A 22,395-nucleotide genomic window follows, 5' to 3' on the forward strand; every position below is an offset into this window, starting at 1 on the left:
CCATCAGGACTGCTTCGTCTCTCTCTCCAGTCCCGCCTGTCTCTATCTCTCTCCCACCCTCCCCCTCCTCTCGGCTCTCCCCCGTCCTCCTGCCACCCCCCAAACCTTTCCCTTCCCTCCATCCTTTCTCCCCATCCTCCTCCTCCTCCTCTCCCTCCTTCCCCAAACCGCCTCCCCCCTCCACCAAACCTCTCCCTATCCCTCTCCCAGTCCCTCTCTCTCTCCCTGTCTGGATCCCTGTCCCTAAACCCAGGTCTCTCCCCCCTGAAGGGCCCCCTCCCCTCAATCTCCTCCGGCCCATCTGGCCCTCGAGGGCCCCCCCTCATGAAGGGTGGTGGGGGCCCCCCAGGGGGGGGCCCGTGGGGAGGGAAGGGACCCCTCATGGGATGGGAAGGGGGCATGCCCATCCCAAACCCACGTGGGCCCCCGGGCGGCAGAGGGGGGCCATCGTGGTGGATCATGTGAGGGTGGGGGCCCCTGTTGGGTGGCATCATCTGGGGTGGCATGTTGTGGTGGGGAGGGCCCCGAGGGGGGTGGGGGCCATGTGGGCCACCGTGGGGAGGAGGGAAGCGCTGCATGTGAGGTGGGGGGAGGACCGGACCAGGAGAGTGGACTGGGGGGCGCTGGAGGGGGATCATGCCGGGGCGAGCCCCAAGAAGACCTCCAGACAGCGGGATGGGACCGCCTGGTGAGCCCCCTGGAGGACCAGGCACCTGGTTACCTGATGAGGGAACAGAGAATACAGGTTTAATAGACGTGGTCTGATAAACATCTATCAGGTAACTACTAGAGACAGTAACATGGTCTGATAAACATCTATAAGGTAACTACTAGAGACAGTAACATGGCCTGATAAACATCTATCAGGTAACTACTAGAGACAGTAACATGTCTGATAAACATCTATCAGGTAACTACTAGAGACAGTAACATGTCTGATAAACATCTATCAGGTAACTACTAGAGACAGTAACATGGTCTGATAAACATCTATCAGGTAACTACTAGACTACTAGAGACAGTAACATGTCTGATAAACATCTATCAGGTAACTACTAGACTACTAGAGACAGTAACATGGTCTGATAAACATCTATCAGGTAACTACTAGACTACTAGAGACAGTAACATGGTCTGATAAACATCTATCAGGTAACTACTAGAGACAGTAACATGGTCTGATAAACATCTATCAGGTAACTACTAGACTACTAGAGACAGTAACATGTCTGATAAACATCTATCAGGTAACTACTAGAGACAGTAACATGTCTGATAAACATCTATCAGGTAACTACTAGACTACTAGAGACAGTAACATGGTCTGATAAACATCTATCAGGTAACTACTAGAGACAGTAACATGGTCTGATAAACATCTATCAGGTAACTACTAGACTACTAGAGACAGTAACATGTCTGATAAACATCTATCAGGTAACTACTAGAGACAGTAACATGGTCTGATAAACATCTATCAGGTAACTACTAGAGACAGTAACATGTCTGATAAACATCTATCAGGTAACTAACTACTAGACTACTAGAGACAGTAACATGGTCTGATAAACATCTATCAGGTAACTACTAGACTACTAGAGACAGTAACATGGCCTGATAAACATCTATCAGGTAACTAACTACTAGACTACTAGAGACAGTAACATGGTCTGATAAACATCTATCAGGTAACTACTAGACTACTAGAGACAGTAACATGGTCTGATAAACATCTATCAGGTAACTACTAGACTACTAGAGACAGTAACATGGTCTGATAAACATCTATCAGGTAACTAACTACTAGACTACTAGAGACAGTAACATGGTCTGATAAACATCTATCAGGTAACTACTAGAGACAGTAACATGTCTGATAAACATCTATCAGGTAACTACTAGAGACAGTAACATGTCTGATAAACATCTATCAGGTAACTACTAGACTACTAGAGACAGTAACATGGTCTGATAAACATCTATCAGGTAACTACTAGAGACAGTAACATGGTCTGATAAACATCTATCAGGTAACTAACTACTAGACTACTAGAGACAGTAACATGGTCTGATAAACATCTATCAGGTAACTACTAGACTACTAGAGACAGTAACATGGTCTGATAAACATCTATCAGGTAACTACTAGACTACTAGAGACAGTAACATGTCTGATAAACATCTATCAGGTAACTACTAGACTACTAGAGACAGTAACATGGTCTGATAAACATCTATCAGGTAACTAACTACTAGACTACTAGAGACAGTAACATGGTCTGATAAACATCTATCAGGTAACTAACTACTAGACTACTAGAGACAGTAACATGGTCTGATAAACATCTATCAGGTAACTAACTACTAGACTACTAGAGACAGTAACATGGTCTGATAAACATCTATCAGGTAACTAACTACTAGACTACTAGAGACAGTAACATGGTCTGATAAACATCTATCAGGTAACTACTATAGACAGTAACATGGCCTGATAAACATCTATCAGGTAACTACTAGAGACAGTAACATGGTCTGATAAACATCTATCAGGTAACTAACTACTAGACTACTAGAGACAGTAACATGGTCTGATAAACATCTATCAGGTAACTACTAGACTACTAGAGACAGTAACATGGTCTGATAAACATCTATCAGGTAACTACTAGAGACAGTAACATGGCCTGATAAACATCTATCAGGTAACTACTAGAGACAGTAACATGTCTGATAAACATCTATCAGGTAACTACTAGACTACTAGAGACAGTAACATGGTCTGATAAACATCTATCAGGTAACTACTAGAGACAGTAACATGGTCTGATAAACATCTATCAGGTAACTACTAGACTACTAGAGACAGTAACATGGTCTGATAAACATCTATCAGGTAACTACTAGACTACTAGAGACAGTAACATGTCTGATAAACATCTATCAGGTAACTACTAGAGACAGTAACATGGTCTGATAAACATCTATCAGGTAACTACTAGACTACTAGAGACAGTAACATGTCTGATAAACATCTATCAGGTAACTACTAGAGACAGTAACAGTAACATGTCTGATAAACATCTATCAGGTGACTACTAGAGACAGTAACATGGTCTGATAAACATCTATCAGGTAACTACTAGAGACAGTAACATGTCTGATAAACATCTATCAGGTAACTACTAGACTACTAGAGACAGTAACATGGTCTGATAAACATCTATCAGGTGACTACTAGAGACAGTAACATGGTCTGATAAACATCTATCAGGTAACTACTAGAGACAGTAACATGTCTGATAAACATCTATCAGGTAACTACTAGACTACTAGAGACAGTAACATGTCTGATAAACATCTATCAGGTAACTACTAGAGAAAGTAACATGGTCTGATAAACATCTATCAGGTAACTACTAGACTACTAGAGACAGTAACATGGTCTGATAAACATCTATCAGGTAACTACTAGACTACTAGAGACAGTAACATGGTCTGATAAACATCTATCAGGTAACTACTAGACTACTAGAGACAGTAACATGTCTGATAAACATCTATCAGGTAACTACTAGACTACTAGAGACAGTAACATGGTCTGATAAACATCTATCAGGTAACTACTAGAGACAGTAACATGGTCTGATAAACATCTATCAGGTAACTACTAGAGACAGTAACATGGTCTGATAAACATCTATCAGGTAACTACTAGAGACAGTAACATGGTCTGATAAACATCTATCAGGTAACTACTAGACTACTAGAGACAGTAACATGTCTGATAAACATCTATCAGGTAACTAACTACTAGACTACTAGAGACAGTAACATGTCTGATAAACATCTATCAGGTAACTACTAGAGACAGTAACATGGTCTGATAAACATCTATCAGGTAACTACTAGACTACTAGAGACAGTAACATGGTCTGATAAACATCTATCAGGTAACTACTAGACTACTAGAGACAGTAACATGTCTGATAAACATCTATCAGGTAACTAACTACTAGACTACTAGAGACAGTAACATGGTCTGATAAACATCTATCAGGTAACTAACTACTAGACTACTAGAGACAGTAACATGGTCTGATAAACATCTATCAGGTAACTACTAGACTACTAGAGACAGTAACATGTCTGATAAACATCTATCAGGTAACTACTAGACTACTAGAGACAGTAACATGGTCTGATAAACATCTATCAGGTAACTACTAGAGACAGTAACATGGTCTGATAAACATCTATCAGGTAACTACTAGACTACTAGAGACAGTAACATGTCTGATAAACATCTATCAGGTAACTACTAGACTACTAGAGACAGTAACATGGTCTGATAAACATCTATCAGGTAACTACTAGACTACTAGAGACAGTAACATGGTCTGATAAACATCTATCAGGTAACTACTAGAGACAGTAACATGTCTGATAAACATCTATCAGGTAACTACTAGAGACAGTAACATGGTCTGATAAACATCTATCAGGTAACTACTAGACTACTAGAGACAGTAACATGGTCTGATAAACATCTATCAGGTAACTACTAGACTACTAGAGACAGTAACATGGTCTGATAAACATCTATCAGGTAACTACTAGAGACAGTAACATGGTCTGATAAACATCTATCAGGTAACTACTAGACTACTAGAGACAGTAACATGGTCTGATAAACATCTATCAGGTAACTAACTACTAGACTACTAGAGACAGTAACATGGTCTGATAAACATCTATCAGGTAACTACTAGACTACTAGAGACAGTAACATGGTCTGATAAACATCTATCAGGTAACTACTAGAGACAGTAACATGGTCTGATAAACATCTATCAGGTAACTACTAGAGACAGTAACATGGTCTGATAAACATCTATCAGGTAACTACTAGACTACTAGAGACAGTAACATGTCTGATAAACATCTATCAGGTAACTACTAGAGACAGTAACATGGCCTGATAAACATCTATCAGGTAACTACTAGAGACAGTAACATGTCTGATAAACATCTATCAGGTAACTACTAGAGACAGTAACATGTCTGATAAACATCTATCAGGTAACTACTAGACTACTAGAGACAGTAACATGGTCTGATAAACATCTATCAGGTAACTACTAGACTACTAGAGACAGTAACATGGTCTGATAAACATCTATAAGGTAACTACTAGAGACAGTAACATGGTCTGATAAACATCTATCAGGTAACTACTAGACTACTAGAGACAGTAACATGGTCTGATAAACATCTATCAGGTAACTACTAGACTACTAGAGACAGTAACATGTCTGATAAACATCTATCAGGTAACTACTACTAGACAGTAACATGGTCTGATAAACATCTATCAGGTAACTACTAGAGACAGTAACATGGTCTGATAAACATCTATCAGGTAACTACTAGACTACTAGAGACAGTAACATGGTCTGATAAACATCTATCAGGTAACTAACTACTAGACTACTAGAGACAGTAACATGGTCTGATAAACATCTATCAGGTAACTACTAGACTACTAGAGACAGTAACATGGTCTGATAAACATCTATCAGGTAACTAACTACTAGACTACTAGAGACAGTAACATGGTCTGATAAACATCTATCAGGTAACTACTAGACTACTAGAGACAGTAACATGGTCTGATAAACATCTATCAGGTAACTACTAGAGACAGTAACATGGTCTGATAAACATCTATCAGGTAACTACTAGAGACAGTAACATGGTCTGATAAACATCTATCAGGTAACTAACTACTAGACTACTAGAGACAGTAACATGTCTGATAAACATCTATCAGGTAACTAACTACTAGACTACTAGAGACAGTAACATGGCCTGATAAACATCTATCAGGTAACTACTAGAGACAGTAACATGGTCTGATAAACATCTATCAGGTAACTACTAGAGACAGTAACATGTCTGATAAACATCTATCAGGTAACTACTAGACTACTAGAGACAGTAACATGGTCTGATAAACATCTATCAGGTAACTACTAGACTACTAGAGACAGTAACATGGTCTGATAAACATCTATCAGGTAACTACTAGAGACAGTAACATGGTCTGATAAACATCTATCAGGTAACTACTAGACTACTAGAGACAGTAACATGGTCTGATAAACATCTATCAGGTAACTACTAGAGACAGTAACATGTCTGATAAACATCTATCAGGTAACTACTAGAGACAGTAACATGGTCTGATAAACATCTATCAGGTAACTACTAGAGACAGTAACATGGTCTGATAAACATCTATCAGGTAACTACTAGACTACTAGAGACAGTAACATGGTCTGATAAACATCTATCAGGTAACTACTAGACTACTAGAGACAGTAACATGGTCTGATAAACATCTATCAGGTAACTACTAGACTACTAGAGACAGTAACATGGTCTGATAAACATCTATCAGGTAACTACTAGAGACAGTAACATGGTCTGATAAACATCTATCAGGTAACTACTAGAGACAGTAACATGGTCTGATAAACATCTATCAGGTAACTACTAGAGACAGTAACATGGTCTGATAAACATCTATCAGGTAACTACTAGACTACTAGAGACAGTAACATGGTCTGATAAACATCTATCAGGTAACTACTAGACTACTAGAGACAGTAACATGGTCTGATAAACATCTATCAGGTAACTACTAGACTACTAGAGACAGTAACATGGTCTGATAAACATCTATCAGGTAACGACTATAGACAGTAACATGGCAGTCCGCTGTGCTGGTATGTGTGGTCCTTGTCTTCCACAGAGGTTAGGTCAGGACTCCATGCTGTGCAAAACACATAATTACCCCTTAAAGCCCCTCACTTTACTCTACTCTGCGCTCCAATCGACTCTCCGCCCCCTCCAATCGACTCTCCGCCCCCTCCAATCGACTCTCCGCCCCCTCCAATCGACTCTCCGCCCCCTCCAATCGACTCTCCGCCCTCTTCCTCTACAACCTTTAGTAAAAGACTATTCTACTATGATGTCTGATTAAGGTTACAAACCCAGGCCGGCTGGATCCAGAGACAGTTCAACTACCCCTACACCCCCTGCTGCTGAGGGAGGGGGGCCAGAGGGGCCCAATGGCATCGACCCAGGCGGAAGGAAACCTGGTGGAGAGAGAGAGAGAAAGACTCAGGCTTGTGAGATGGACAGCTTTATATAGATACAGTAGACTGATGTTTGAGAATGAGTGATTGAAATAGAGAGGGAGAGAGAAGAGAGATATCTTGATAGAGAGAGATATCTTGATAGAGAAAGGTTTTGAGAGAGAGATATCTTAAAAGAGATATCTTGATAGCGAGAGATATCTTAAGAGATATCTTGATAGCTAGAGATATCTCAATAGAGAGATATCTTGAGAGAGATAACTTGAGAGATTTCTTGATAGAGATAGGTTTTGAGAGAGAGATCTGGATAGAGAAAGGTTTTGAGAGAGAGAGAGATCTTAAGAGAGAGATATCTTGATAGAGAAAGGTTTTGAGAGAGAGAGAGATCTTAAGAGAGAGATATCGAGACAGAGGTTTTGAGAGAGAGATATCGAGACAGAGAGGTTTTGAGAGAGAGAGATATCGAGACAGAGGTTTTGAGAGAGAGATATCGAGACAGAGGTTTTGAGAGAGAGATATCGAGACAGAGGTTTTGAGAGAGAGATATCGAGACAGAGAGGTTTTGAGAGAGAGATATCGAGACAGAGAGGTTTTGAGAGAGAGATATCGAGACAGAGGTTTTGAGAGAGAGATATCGAGACAGAGGTTTTGAGAGAGAGATATCGAGACAGAGAGGTTTTGAGAGAGAGATATCGAGACAGAGAGGTTTTGAGAGAGATATCGAGACAGAGAGGTTTTGAGAGAGATATCGAGACAGAGAGGTTTTGAGAGAGAGATATCGAGACAGAGAGGTTTTGAGAGAGATATCGAGACAGAGAGGTTTTGAGAGAGATATCGAGACAGAGAGGTTTAGAGAGAGATATCGAGACAGAGGTTTTGAGAGTTTTGAGACAGAGAGAGAGAGATATCGAGACAGAGAGGTTTTGAGAGAGAGATATCGAGACAGAGAGGTTTTGAGAGAGAGATATCGAGACAGAGAGGTTTTGAGAGAGAGATATCGAGACAGAGGTTGTGAGAGAGAGATATCGAGACAGAGGTTTTGAGAGAGAGATATCGAGACAGAGGTTTTGAGAGAGAGATATCGAGACAGAGGTTTTGAGAGAGAGATATCGAGACAGAGGTTTTGAGAGAGATATCGAGACAGAGAGGTTTTGAGAGAGATATCGAGACAGAGAGGTTTTGAGAGAGATATCGAGACAGAGAGGTTTTGAGAGAGATATCGAGACAGAGAGGTTTTGAGAGAGAGATATCGAGACAGAGAGGTTTTGGGAGAGAGATATCGAGACAGAGGTTTTGAGAGAGAGATATCGAGACAGAGAGGTTTAGAGAGAGATATCGAGACAGAGGTTTTGAGAGAGATATGGAGACAGAGAGGTTTTGAGAGAGAGATATCGAGACAGAGATGTTTTGAGAGAGAGATGTCGAGAGAGATATCGAGACAGAGAGGTTTTGAGAGAGAGATATCGAGACAGACAGAGGTTTTGAGAGAGAGATATCGAGACAGAGAGGTTTTGAGAGAGAGATATCGAGACAGAGAGGTTTTGAGAGAGAGATATCGAGACAGAGGTTTTGAGAGAGAGATATCGAGACAGAGGTTTTGAGAGAGAGATATCGAGACAGAGGTTTTGAGAGAGATATCGAGACAGAGGTTTTGAGAGAGAGATATCGAGACAGAGAGGTTTTGAGAGAGAGATATCGAGACAGAGAGGTTTTGAGAGAGAGATATCGAGACAGAGAGGTTTTGAGAGAGAGATATCGAGACAGAGGTTTTGAGAGAGAGATATCGAGACAGAGGTTTTGAGAGAGAGATATCGAGACAGAGGTTTTGAGAGAGAGATATCGAGACAGAGAGGTTTTGAGAGAGATCGAGACAGAGAGGTTTTGAGAGAGATATCGAGACAGAGGGTTTTGAGAGAGAGATATCGAGACAGAGAGGTTTTGAGAGAGATATATCGAGACAGAGGTTTTGAGAGAGATTTTTTGAGAGAGAGATATCGAGACAGAGAGGTTTTGAGAGAGAGATATCGAGACAGAGAGTTTTGAGAGAGAGATATCGAGACAGAGAGGTTTTGAGAGAGAGATATCGAGACAGAGAGGTTTTGAGAGAGATATCGAGACAGAGGTTTTGAGAGAGATATCGAGACAGAGGTTTTGAGAGAGAGATATCGAGACAGAGGTTTTGAGAGAGAGATATCGAGACAGAGGTTTTGAGAGAGAGATATCGAGACAGAGGTTTTGAGAGAGATATCGAGACAGAGAGGTTTTGAGAGAGAGATATCGAGACAGAGAGGTTTTGAGAGAGAGATATCGAGACAGAGGTTTTGAGAGAGAGATATCGAGACAGAGGTTTTGAGAGAGATATCGAGACAGAGGGTTTTGAGAGAGAGATATCGAGACAGAGGTTTTGAGAGAGAGATATCGAGACAGAGGTTTTGAGAGAGAGATATCGAGACAGAGGTTTTGAGAGAGAGATATCGAGACAGAGGTTTTGAGAGAGAGATATCGAGACAGAGAGGTTTTGAGAGAGAGATATTGAGACAGAGGTTTTGAGAGAGAGATATCTCGTAAGTGTTACCAGGTGGCATCATCTGCATGGGGTTGAACCTTGGTCCCGGTCTCATGAAGGAGGGAGGAGGACCGGGCGGGACACCAGGGGGGAAGGAAGGGGGAGGCAGGCCCATGGGGGGACCACCAGGAGGGCCAGGCCCAGGGGGGAAGGAGGGGTGCTGCTGGAGAGAACCTACACTTCCCATCGACTGCACCTGGACCGGATGCACCTGGGGTAGAGGAGACGCAGAGGGAGGAGCCTGTTAGACAGAGGGTTGTAGACTGACCCAACTGGAATCTATAAATAAAAAAAGGGGAATAAACTAAAAATACCTGTACAGGAGCGTCTACAGGTGCGGTCCCAGCTGCGTCCTCCAGTGTGGCTAACGGCTCAGAGCGGCCATTTTGTCTGAACTCCTCTGGTGTCTCCTGGTTGTTCTGAACACACCTCCACTCTGTCAAACAAGGGACACGTGGTCAGACAGGTAGTGTACAGGTACCTGTGTGTGTGCGAGCGTCGAACCGCAAGGCAAAACTTGTCTGCTGTTCTAGCCTCGTAGCTGCCACGTTGTAGCAGCGTGAAACACACCTGTAAACAGGTGCAGAACGAAGCCTTGCAACACGCTCATCTCTATATCTGTGGTGGCCACGTCGCTGAGGCTTAAGACTGTCAGAGCAGCACACATATTACTGCACCTGTACATAGCCCATCTATAATTTATCCCAAACAGCTACCTCTTCCCTTACTGCATTTATTTACTTTGCTCCTTTGCACCCCATTATTTCTATCTCTACTTTGCACATTCTTCCACTGCCAATCAACCGTTCCAGTGTTTTACTTGCTATATTGTATTTACTTTGCCACCATGGCCTTTTTTTGCCTTTACCTCCCTTATCTCACCTCATTTGCTCACATCGTATATAGACTTATTTCTACTGTATTATTGACTGTATGTTTGTTTCCTCCATGTGTAACTCTGTGTTGTTGTTTATGTCTAACTACTTTGATTTATCTTGGCCAGGTCACAATTATAAATGAGAACTTGTTCTCAACTTGCCTACCTGGTTAAATAAAGGTGTTCTCAACTTGCCTACCTGGTTAAATAAAGGTGTTCTCAACTTGCCTACCTGGTTAAATAAAGGTGTTCTCAACTAGCCTACCTGGTTAAATAAAGGTGTTTTCAACTAGCCTACCTGGTTAAATAAAGGGTGTTCTCAACTAGCCTACCTGGTTAAATAAAGGGTGTTCTCAACTTGCCTACCTGGTTAAATAAAGGTGTTCTCAACTTGCCTACCTGGTTAAATAAAGGTGTTCTCAAAATTGTGGCATTTCTATCTGGAATTAGAACATTTTAGTACTGAACATGGCCCAGGTGGTGTAAATACCTGGGTTCCAGTGTTTACCTGGTTAAATAAAGGTGTTATTACCTGGGTCCTGGTTAAATAAAGGTGAAATGAAAATTGTGGCATTTCTATCTGCAGAATTCCAGAACATTTTAGTACTGAACATGGCCCAGGTGTGTGTTATTACCTGGGTCCAGTGTTTCTGGGTCCAGTGTGTGTTATTACCTGGGTCCAGTGTTTCTGGGTCCAGTGTGTGTTATTACCTGGGTCCAGTGTGTCTGGGTCCAGTGTGTGTTATTACCTGGGTCCAGTGTGTCTGGGTCCAGTGTGTGTTATTACCTGGGTCCAGTGTGTCTGGGTCCAGTGTGTGTTATTACCTGGGTCCAGTGTGTGTTATTACCTGGGTCCAGTGTGTCTGGGTCCAGTGTGTCTGGGTCCAGTGTGTGTTATTACCTGGGTCCAGTGTGTGTTATTACCTGGGTCCAGTGTGTGTTATTACCTGGGTCCAGTGTGTCTGGGTCCAGTGTGTCTGGGCCCAGTGTGTGTTATTACCTGGGTCCAGTGTGTCTGGGTCCAGTGTGTGTTATTACCTGGGTCCAGTGTGTCTGGGTCCAGTGTGTCTGGGCCCAGTGTGTGTTATTACCTGGGTCCAGTGTGTCTGGGTCCAGTGTGTCTGGGCCCAGTGTGTGTTATTACCTGGGTCCAGTGTGTCTGGGTCCAGTGTGTGTTATTACCTGGGTCCAGTGTGTGTTATTACCTGGGTCCAGTGTGTCTGGGTCCAGTGTGTCTGGGTCCAGTGTGTGTTATTACCTGGGTCCAGTGTGTGTTATTACCTGGGTCCAGTGTGTCTGGGTCCAGTGTGTGTTATTACCTGGGTCCAGTGTGTGTTATTACCTGGGTCCAGTGTGTCTGGGTCCAGTGTGTCTGGGTCCAGTGTGTGTTATTACCTGGGTCCAGTGTGTCTGGGTCCAGTGTGTGTTATTACCTGGGTCCAGTGTGTCTGGGTCCAGTGTGTCTGGGTCCAGTGTGTGTTATTACCTGGGTCCAGTGTGTCTGGGTCCAGTGTGTGTTATTACCTGGGTCCAGTGTGTCTGGGTCCAGTGTGTGTTATTACCTGGGTCCAGTGTGTCTGGGTCCAGTGTGTCTGGGTCCAGTGTGTGTTATTACCTACCTGGGTCCAGTGTGTCCTGGGTCCAGCGTGTGTTATTACCTGGGTCCAGTGTGTCTGGGTCCAGTGTGTGTTATTACCTGGGTCCAGTGTGTCTGGGTCCAGTGTGTGTTATTACCTTACCTGGGTCCAGTGTGTGTTATTACCTGGGTCCAGTGTGTGTTATTACCTGGGTCCAGTGTGTGTTATTACCTGGGTCCAGTGTGTCTGGGTCCAGTGTGTGTTATTACCTGGGTCCAGTGTGTCTGGGTCCAGTGTGTGTTATTACCTGGGTCCAGTGTGTCTGGGTCCAGCGTCCCTCCCTCTCTGACGTCCTCTAGCTGGTCCTGTCGTATCTTCGACCAGGGGATGAAGGTAACGCCCAGCTCCACATCCCAGTACAGCTTCAACTCCGCCTTGATCCCTTTATTCAAGGCCCACGCGATCTGGGGAACGAGGCGACAATATACACATTCAATTAAATCAATATTCATATTTACTTTCATACATTGATGGTCGGTCTCCCGGACACCGACTTAGCCTTAGTCATAAACTAAGAAGCACTTAAGTGAACGTGCTTTTTAAGATTGTAAAATTTTTACGATTAATAATCTGGCCCTTTGTTCTAACAAAGCCCACATACCTTGATGGCTTTCTGGTTGACTTTGTAGGATCCTCTGCTGAGTTTCTGCAGAGCTCTGAATGCATCCTGTCTGTGGACCATGACGATGTAGGCACAACCTCGAGGAGGAATCATCTGAGGGTGGAGAGGAGAGGAGGGGAGAGAGAGGAGGGGAGAGAGGGGAGGGGAGAGAGAGGAGGGGAGAGAGAGGAGGGGAGAGAGAGGAGGGGAGAGAGAGGAGGGGAGAGAGAGGAGAGAGAGAGGAAGGAGAGAGAGGAAGGAGATTACCAAGTGAATTGGAAGATATTGGCACGAGAAATCAGATTCTACAGTTGAATGATTTAAGAGCAACCTAAAGAGTCAGTGTGTGGTTTCAACACAGTAAACTTACATTGATGGAGTCTATCTGTCCAAACTCCTCCAGTAGACAGGCTACATCCTGCTGCTGGGTTCTCTTGTCTAGCTGACCCACCCACAGAGTGGTACTACACACTGGAGGAGAGGGGGGACATGGGGAGGGGGAGAGAGAGAGAGAGAGAGAGACAGAGAGACAGAGAGAGAGAGACAGAGAGAGAGAGACAGAGAGAGAGAGAGAGAGAGAGAGAGAGAGAGAGAGAGAGAGAGACAGAGACAGAGAGAGAGAGAGACAGACAGACAGAGACAGAGACAGACAGACAGAGACAGAGAGAGACAGAGAGAGAGAGAGACAGACAGAGAGAGACAGAGAGAGACACAGAGACAGACAGAGACAGACAGAGACAGACAGAGACAGAGAGAGACAGAGAGAGACAGAGAGAGAGAGACAGAGAGAGAGAGAGAGAGAGAGAGAGAGAGAGAGAGAGAGACAGAGAGAGAGACACAGAGAGAGAGACACAGAGACAGAGACAGAGAGAGAGAGAGACAGAGAGAGAGAGACACAGAGAGAGAGAGAGAGACAGAGAGAGAGAGAGAGACACAGAGAGAGACAGACACAGAGACAGAGAGAGAGAGAGAGAGAGAGAGACACAGAGAGAGAGAAAGACAGGTTGAGAGAGAAAGACAGGTTGAGAGAGAAAGACAGGTTGAGAGAGAAAGACAGGGGGAGAGAGTGTGAAATAATGACAGATTAAGTGACAATGATTCACATTGGAAAGGGAACGGGAACCAATAATAAAAAAGTTTAAAAAAATAATATATATATATATATAGACAGTGGACAAAACATTAAGAACACCTGCTCTTTCCATGACAGACTGACTAGGTGAAGAGAGAGAGTTGTCTCACCGCTCAGCGTGTCAGCCTTGGGCTGTGGCAGTCCTTTCTGTCGTCTCTCCCTCTCCCTCTCCTTCTCCTTCTCCCTCTCCCTGCGTTCCTGGGAGCGTGACCGCGGGGAGTGTCTGCGGCGGTCTCTGGACCGGTGTGTTCTAGAGATGGACCGCGACCGCCTCCTCTTAGGAGACCTAGAGAGAGAGAGAGACAGACACAAATCACATACCTCTTATATTGGCTAGCGTCGGAAAATCCCACACCTCGTAAGCAACAGCACAAGGTCTGAGAGATGATAGGAGTTCATTTCCAGGGTTGGGAAATTAACTCCCGCCAAAAATGAGGGTTGATTTTTGTAATTCGCGGGTAAGAATGTCTATTTTCACCAGCCACGTTGGTGGGAAGAGTTTATTTTCTTCGATCCTAAAGCCCACATGTAGAAGTTGGTCAAAGTGACGAGACAGTATTCTAAAAACTTTGTCCTCGTCTTTTGTCGGCATCCTTTTGTTCACACGTCAGGTTTCTTATTTATTTATTTTATTTTCAAATGTTTAGTTTAAGTTTTCTGCAACCGTTGCAAGAGACTGGAGATTCTGTTTCCGTCACCAGGTGTCTGTGAGGGCCCAGTTACCACGGTAACGGCCCGCCCCTTAAAGGGGCAGCGACGCATGGAACGCTCCCAAAAAACATTTCATTCATCAACTTGCAGGTTCATTTCTTATCATTAAGAAAAGAAGAAAAAAACCACTAAAATACTTAAAATTGTTCTCCTACATTTATTTGTGTACTTGTACATTTCATCCGGGACACGTCGTGCCTAAGAACAGACCTTAGTCGTGTTATATTGGCCATAAACCCCCCCCCTACGTGCCTTATTGCTAAAATATACCGTGATAACTCAGCACTTTGTGGCAGGGCAGGACACTATTGATTCTTGCTGTTCAGTTGTAGAATCTGTTTTCACTATTGTATCTAAATTATTTATTTTAATATTACATTGGTTAAAAGACTCAGTGAGCAATATACCATATTACTGCTTCCTAGTAATACATGTCTTGTTTTTTTAGAAACATCACAGAATGAATGCTTACTTTATTTATTTTTAAATGGCAAAATATATTTTGGCTGCTTAATTAACCAAAAAGTTAATTTCAGGCCCTGATAGGAACTGGCCATCTGAACGCTGTCTTTAGACGTTAACCAATAGGGACTGGCCATTTGAGCGCTGTCTTTAGACGATAACTAATAGGAACTGGCCATTTGAGCGCTGTCTTTAGACGATAACTAATAGGAACTGGCCATTTGAGCGCTGTCTTTAGACGTTAACCAATAGGAACTGGCCATTTGAGCGCTGTCTTTAGACGTTAACCAATAGAAACTGGCCATCTGACCAGCACTCACCTAGATCCCGATGGTGACTTCCTGCCATCTGGTCGGTGTCTTCCATCCTTCATGGAGGGGGGGTCCAGGTCCATATTCATATCCTGACAAGAAGAAACCATAACATTCACAACATCAGTAAGTTTGTAAATATGTTAGTACCATTAAATTGTTGCATGAACAGGAAGAACACCTTCAATGCATGATGAGTTCTGAGAAGTGATACACATTAACTGACTAATTGAATATTCCAAATCATATGACCATTTTGGGGCGGCAGGTAGCCTAGCGGTTAGAGGCTGGGAAGCCTAGCGGTTAGAGGCTGGGAAGCATAGCGGTTAGAGGCTGGGAAGCCTAGCGGTTAGAGGCTGGGAAGCCTAGCGGTTAGAGGCTGGGAAGCCTAGCGGTTAGAGGCTGGGAAGCCTAGCGGTTAGAGGCTGGGAAGCCTAGCGGTTAGAGGCTGGGTAGCCTAGCGGTTAGAGGTTGGGAAGCCTAGCGGTTAGAGGCTGGGAAGCCTAGCGCTTAGAGGCAGGAAGCCTAGCGGTTAGAGGCAGGTAGCCTAGCGGTTAGAGGCTGGGAAGCCTAGCGGTTAGAGGCTGGGAAGCATAGCGGTTAGAGGCTGGGAAGCCTAGCGGTTAGAGGCTGGGAAGCCTAGCGGTTAGAGGCTGGGAAGCCTAGCGGTTAGAGGCTGGGAAGCCTAGCGGTTAGAGGCTGGGAAGCCTAGCGGTTAGAGGCTGGGAAGCCTAGCGGTTAGAGGCTGGGTAGCCTAGCGGTTATAGGTTGGGTAGCCTAGCGGTTAGAGGCTGGGAAGCCTAGCGCTTAGAGGCAGGAAGCCTAGCGGTTAGAGGCAGGAAGCTTAGCGGTTAGAGGCTGGGTAGCCTAGCGGTTAGAGGCTGGGTAGCCTAGCGGTTAGAGGCTGGGAAGCCTAGCGGTTAGAGGCTGGGAAGCCTAGCGGTTAGAGGCTGGGAAGCCTAGCGGTTAGAGGCTGGGAAGCCTAGCGGTTAGAGGCAGGAAGCCTAGCGGTTAGAGGCTGGGAAGCCTAGCGGTTAGAGGCAGGAAGCCTAGCGGTTAGAGGCAGGAAGCCTAGCGGTTAGAGGCAGGAAGCCTAGCGGTTAGAGGCTGGGTAGCCTAGCGGTTAGAGGCAGGAAGCTTAGCGGTTAGAGGCAGGAAGCCTAGTGGTTAGAGCGTTGGGTCAGTAACCGAAAGGTTGCTAGATCGAATCCCCGAGCTGACAAGGTCAAAATCTGTTGCTCTGCCCCTGAACAGGGCAGTTAACCCATTGTTCCTAGACTGTCATTGTAAAATAAGTGTTAACTGACTTGCCTAGTTAAATAATAAAACAATACAAAATAAATAATAAAGATTGGACTGGTCTATTAAATTAAAGGGCAGGATTACTATTTTCATGTTGTCATGACGTGACCCTTTCTCGGCATAGATCGTGCCCCCCCTCTCTCCTACACCCAGGTTCTGTTATCTCAGGTTGTAAATTCCTGGAGGAGACTCTCTCCTCATGGCAATGCAGTATAGAGAGAGAGTTTCACAGTAGAACAAAGGAACTAGGGTTAGGGAACCTCCCCTATCATTTCCCTGTAACCATAGCTACTGTTTGTGTGTTTATGCATTTCTGTGATTATTTAGTTTGTAAATAAATTATTAAGACAATTGGTGTATGGATGATTCATAGAAAAGGCTGGGTTCGTGCAGATAACCATCGATTTACGGCGTTTGGAATGAGACTAATGTGAGGTAAAGACTAATTAACCTCTTGAAACTAGGGGGCACTATTTTCATTTTTGGAAAAATAATGTTCCCAAAGTAAATGGGCTATTTTTCAGGACCAGATAATAGAATATGCATATAATTGACAGCTTAGGATAAAAAAAAATATTGTCTGTGAGTATAACAGAACTGATATTGCAGGCGAACGCCTGAGAAAAATCCAATCAGGAAAAGGGATATCAACCCAGATTCCATTTTCTATGGCTTCCCTAATGTGTCTAGTGTCACAAGACATAGTTTCAGGCTTTTATTTTGAAAAAATGTGCGTGAGCAACAACATTGCGTCAGTGGTCAGCTGGTGGCTCTCAGAGTGATATGTGCGTAGATAGACAAATGCGGCCATTGTTTCTCTCACTCCTAATAAGAAGACAACTGACCCGGTTGATAAATTATCGAATAGATATTTGAAAAACACCTTGAGGATTGATTATAAAAAACGTTTGCCATGTTTCTGTCGATATTATGGATCTAATTTGGAATATTTTTCGGCGTTGTCGTGACCGCAGTTTCCGGTGGATTTCTCAACCAAACGTGAAGAACAAGCGGAGGTATTTCGGCTATAAAAATCATCTTTATGGGACAAAATGAACATTTGCTGTCTAACTGGGAGTCTCGTGAGTGAAAACATCCGAAGCTAATCAAAAGGCAAACAAATCATTTGATTGCTTTTCTGATTTTCGTGACCAAGCTTCCTGCTGCTAGCTGGACATAATGCTATGCTAGGCTATCGATAAACTTACATAAAATGCTTGTCTTGCTTTGGCTGCAATTTCAAAATCTGAGATGACAGGGTGATTAACAAAAGGCCAAGCTGTGTTTCACTATATTTCACTTGTGATTTCATGAATATGAATATTTTCTAGTAATATTTTTGGTCCGTTGCGCTATGCTAATTCGTGTCAGTTGATGATAATTCTCCCGGATCCGGGATGGGTAGTTCCAAGAGTTAATTAGAAGACTAAGTGATGAGATATTAAAATATCTGAAAGTTACACTAGGAAAATGATAACTTTGTAATCTGAAGATGTTCCGCGGTTCCCTCGACTTCCTAGTTAATTACATTTACATGATTAGTTTAATCACGTAATAATAATTAGAGAATTTATTCGATAAAACAACAGTCTTCACTTTAATGATGCCAAAGACACGACAATGTTTTTAACCATTCATACCTAATAAAACACAATTCAAATCTATTAATCTAACTAATCTCACCTGTTCCTGCTGGCCCACGTGTTGGCCAAAGGCGTCCTTGTTTGGAGGGTATCCCCCAGGGAAGCCTGGAGGTCCTGTACCAGGGAGGAGCTGACCTGGAGGAACCACCATTCCTGGGTAGGCCTGGCCCGGCAGCAAACCATAGCCCTGTAGCTGGCCGTTAGGAGGCAGAGATATCTGGAAGGAGGGTGAAAGACAAGGAGAGTTTTGTTTTAATACTGTGTATGTGTTCTGAGAGAGAGAGAGAGAAGAGAAAGGGGGGAGAGAGAGAGAGAGAGAGAGAGAGAAGGAGAGGAGAGACAGAGGGAGGGAGAGGGGAGAGAGGAGAGGGGAGAGGAGAGAGAGGAGAGAGAGAAGAGAGGAGAGAGAGACAAATGGAGAGCAAGATCAGTATATTACCTGGTGTGTGAGGTCTTGGGCCATGTTAATTACCTGCCGTGTGAGGTCTTGGGCCATGTTAATTACCTGGCGTGTGAGGTCTTGGGCCATGTTAATTACCTGGCGTGTGAGGTCTTGGGCCATGTTAATTACCTGGCGTGTGAGGTCTTGGGCCATGTTAATTACCTGGTGTGTGAGGTCTTGGGCCATGTTAATTACCTGGTGTGTGAGGTCTTGGGCCATGTTAATTACCTGGTGTGTGAGGTCTTGGGCCATGTTAATTACCTGGCGTGTGAGGTCTTGGGCCATGTTAATTACCTGGCGTGGGAGGTCTTGGACCATGTTAATTACCTGGCGTGGGAGGTCTGAGACCATGTTAATTACCTGGCGTGGGAGGTCTTGGGCCATGTTAATTACCTGGTGTGGGAGGTCTGAGACCATGTTAATTACCTGGCGTGGGAGGTCTTGGACCATGTTAATTACCTGGCGTGGGAGGTCTGAGACCATGTTAATTACCTGGCGTGGGAGGTCTTGGGCCATGTTAATTACCTGGTGTGGGAGGTCTGAGACCATGTTAATTACCTGGTGTGGGAGGTCTGAGACCATGTTAATTACCTGGCGTGGGAGGTCTTGGACCATGTTAATTACCTGGCGTGGGAGGTCTGAGACCATGTTAATTACCTGGTGTGTGAGGTCTTGGACCATGTTAATTACCTGGTGTGTGAGGTCTTGGGCCATGTTAATTACCTGGTGTGTGAGGTCTTGGGCCATGTTAATTACCTGGTGTGTGAGGTCTTGGGCCATGTTAATTACCTGGCGTGGGAGGTCTGAGACCATGTTAATTACCTGGTGTGTGAGGTCTTGGACCATGTTAATTACCTGGCGTGGGAGGTCTTGGACCATGCCCATCATGTGTTGTTGAAAGTGCTGGGGAAAACCTGGAGGCTGCTGGGTACTGTCAGAATGAAACAAATGCACACAGTTAACATACAGATGTACAACACACACACACACACAGTATAAGGGGAAAGGTCTTACAAAGACGTCTGGTCCTTCTTTGATTCGTCGGCTCCCTCAGGCTCATCGTCATAGTCAAAACGGTCCAACAGCGTCTAGACAAATGAGAGGAGACAAGGTTCAACAGAGTCTAGACAAACGAGAGGAGACAAGGTTCAACAGAGTCTAGACAAACGAGAGGAGACAAGGTTCAACAGAGTCTAGACAAACGAGAGGAGACAAGGTTCAACAGAGTCTAGACAAACGAGAGGAGACAAGGTTCAACAGAGTCTAGACAAACGAGAGGAGACAAGGTTCAACAGAGTCTAGACAAACGAGAGGAGACAAGGTTCAACAGAGTCTAGACAAACGAGAGGAGACAAGGTTCAACAGAGTCTAGACAAACGAGAGGAGACAAGGTTCAACAGAGTCTAGACAAACGAGAGGAGACAAGGTTCAACAGAGTCTAGACAAACGAGAGGAGACAAGGTTCAACAGAGTCTAGACAAACGAGAGGAGACAAGGTTCAACAGAGTCTAGACAAACGAGAGGAGACGAGGTTCAACAGAGACACATTGTTTTCCATTTCCACGCCTGCCTGTTGTCAATAGCGTTAATAACGTCAATGTGTTCGAATACCCCGAGCGCCCTGGAGCAGGTTTTCATCAAGGATCTCTGTACTTTGTTTCGTTCATCTTTCCCTTGATCCTGACTAGTCTCCCAATCCCTGCTACTGAAAAACATCCCCCCAGCATGATGCTGCCACCACCATGCTTCACCGTAGGGATGGTGCCAGGTTTCCTCCAGACGTGACGCTTGGCATTCAGGACAAAGAGTTCAACCTTGGTTTCATCAGACCAGGGCATCGTGTTTCTCATGGTCTGAGTCTTTAGGTACCTTTTTGTCAAACTCCAGGAGTGTCATGTCATATGCCTTTTAGAGAGGAGTGGCTTCCGTCTGGCCAGTCTACTATAAAGGCCTGATTGGTGGAGTGCTGCAGAGATGGGAGAACCTTCCAGAAGGACAACCATCTCCACAGAGGAACTCTGGAGCTCTGTCAGAGTAATCATCAGGTTCTTGGTCACCTCCCTGAACAAGGCCCTTCTCACCTGATTGCTCAATTTGACCAGGTGGCCAGCTCTAGGAAGAGTCTTGGTGGTTCCAAACATCTTCCATTTAAGAGTGATGGAGGCCACTGTGTTCTTGGGGACCTTCAATGCTGCAGACATTTTTTGGTACCCTTCCCAGCTCTTTGCCTCGACACAATCCTGTCTCGGAGCTCTACAGACAGTTCCTTTGACCTTATGGCTTGGTTTTTGCTCTGATATGCACTGCCAACTGTGGAACCTTGTGTTTTTTATTTTTAATACATTTGCAAAAATGTTTAAAAACCTGTTTTCACTTTGTCATTATGGGGTATTGTGATGTCATTATGGGGTATTGTGATGTCATTATGGGGTATTGTGATGTCATTATGGGGTATTGTGATGTCATTATGGGGTATTGTGATGTCATTATGGGGTATTGTGATGTCATTATGGGGTATTGTGTGTAGACTGATTCCATTGTAGAATAAAGCTGTAACGTAAGGGGTCTGAATACTTTCCCAAAGGCACTGTATGTGTTGAGATTTTCAAGAAATGTCTTGCTTTGCTGCACAGTGTATTTCTCTCGTGTGTTGTTCAGGTCGTTACTGTCAACGAGAACGTGTTTTATAAAATGACTGACCTGGTTAAATAAATCTTTTGGTTCTTCTCATTTAAATCTAAATCTAGGTTTGGTTGTTGATTTGTTCAACAGCGTAGCCTAGTGGTTAGAGCGTTGGACTAGTAACCGGAAGGTTGCGAGTTCAAACCCCCGAGCTGACAAGGTACAAATCTGTCGTTCTGCCCCTGAACAACACCCACTGTTCCTAGGCCGTCATTGAAAATAAGAATGTGTTCTTAACTGACTTGCCTGGTTAAATAAAGGTTAAAAAAATAAAAAAAATAAAAAACAGCGTCTAGACAAACGAGAGGCTACTATTACTAGAGACAAGACATTTCCCATAACAACAACAATCATTTTTGAAACGCCACCAAAAACATAAAATAAACTGAATCACCTTTACCCCGTCACTAACACCCCTGTGGGACAAGGAAGGGGAACTCTGTGGTTACAGGTCGATAGTAAGAAGAGGAACTCACAGCCACCTTGTCAAACGCTGTTTTCTGCTGGCTGAGCTCGCTGGAGGGGAGGGGGAGTCGCTGAGCGGTCGTACCCAGGGCGGGGGTCAGGGACTGGAGATGGAGCTGGGAGTGGAGGTGGTGGAGGTTGGCAGGAGGCTGGGGTTGAGCCTGGTGATGGGGTTGAGCCTGGTGCTGGGGTGGAGCCTGGTGCTGGGGTTGAGGATGGGGTTGAGCCTGGAGATGCGGCTGGAGATGGAGTTGAGCCTGGAGATGGGGTTGAGGATGAGGTTGAGCCTGGAGATGCGGCTGTGGATGAGGTTGAGCCTGGAGATGGGGTTGAGGCTGGAGATGGGGTTGAGGCTGGAGATGGGGTTGAGGCTGGAGATGCGGCTGGGGATGGGGTTGAGG

The 22,395-nt window shown here is 44.3% G+C and overlaps 1 protein-coding gene and 1 long non-coding RNA gene across 2 annotated transcripts in view; both read right to left on the reverse strand.

Moving 5' to 3' along the window:
* Nucleotides 1-167: 167 nt before the first annotated feature.
* Nucleotides 168-22,395, reverse strand: part of scaf4a (SR-related CTD-associated factor 4a) — a gene marked incomplete at its 3' end in the record, with an annotated part of 49,734 nt that continues 27,506 nt past the window's right edge. The window contains exons 7-19 of the mRNA XM_052521739.1: nucleotides 22,006-22,395; nucleotides 19,862-19,935; nucleotides 19,703-19,778; nucleotides 18,446-18,622; nucleotides 15,470-15,552; nucleotides 14,087-14,262; nucleotides 13,215-13,315; nucleotides 12,845-12,958; nucleotides 12,491-12,647; nucleotides 10,044-10,165; nucleotides 9,739-9,940; nucleotides 7,059-7,163; nucleotides 168-721 (exon numbers count right to left, since the gene is read on the reverse strand). The exon at nucleotides 22,006-22,395 is cut by the window's right edge and continues 99 nt beyond it. Coding sequence (XP_052377699.1) covers nucleotides 168-721; nucleotides 7,059-7,163; nucleotides 9,739-9,940; nucleotides 10,044-10,165; nucleotides 12,491-12,647; nucleotides 12,845-12,958; nucleotides 13,215-13,315; nucleotides 14,087-14,262; nucleotides 15,470-15,552; nucleotides 18,446-18,622; nucleotides 19,703-19,778; nucleotides 19,862-19,935; nucleotides 22,006-22,395 — 2,331 coding nt within the window. The remainder of the gene's footprint in view (nucleotides 722-7,058; nucleotides 7,164-9,738; nucleotides 9,941-10,043; nucleotides 10,166-12,490; nucleotides 12,648-12,844; nucleotides 12,959-13,214; nucleotides 13,316-14,086; nucleotides 14,263-15,469; nucleotides 15,553-18,445; nucleotides 18,623-19,702; nucleotides 19,779-19,861; nucleotides 19,936-22,005) is intronic.
* Nucleotides 18,844-19,695, reverse strand: LOC127930608 (uncharacterized). The gene is made up of 3 exons (XR_008138379.1): nucleotides 19,505-19,695; nucleotides 19,175-19,240; nucleotides 18,844-19,141 (listed from the first exon to the last, which is right to left on the reverse strand). It is a non-coding gene; the product is annotated as an uncharacterized LOC127930608 (long non-coding RNA).

The sequence above is a fragment of the Oncorhynchus keta genome, chromosome 6, assembly GCF_023373465.1.
Source record: "Oncorhynchus keta strain PuntledgeMale-10-30-2019 chromosome 6, Oket_V2, whole genome shotgun sequence".
Classification (NCBI taxonomy): Eukaryota; Metazoa; Chordata; class Actinopteri; order Salmoniformes; family Salmonidae; genus Oncorhynchus; species Oncorhynchus keta.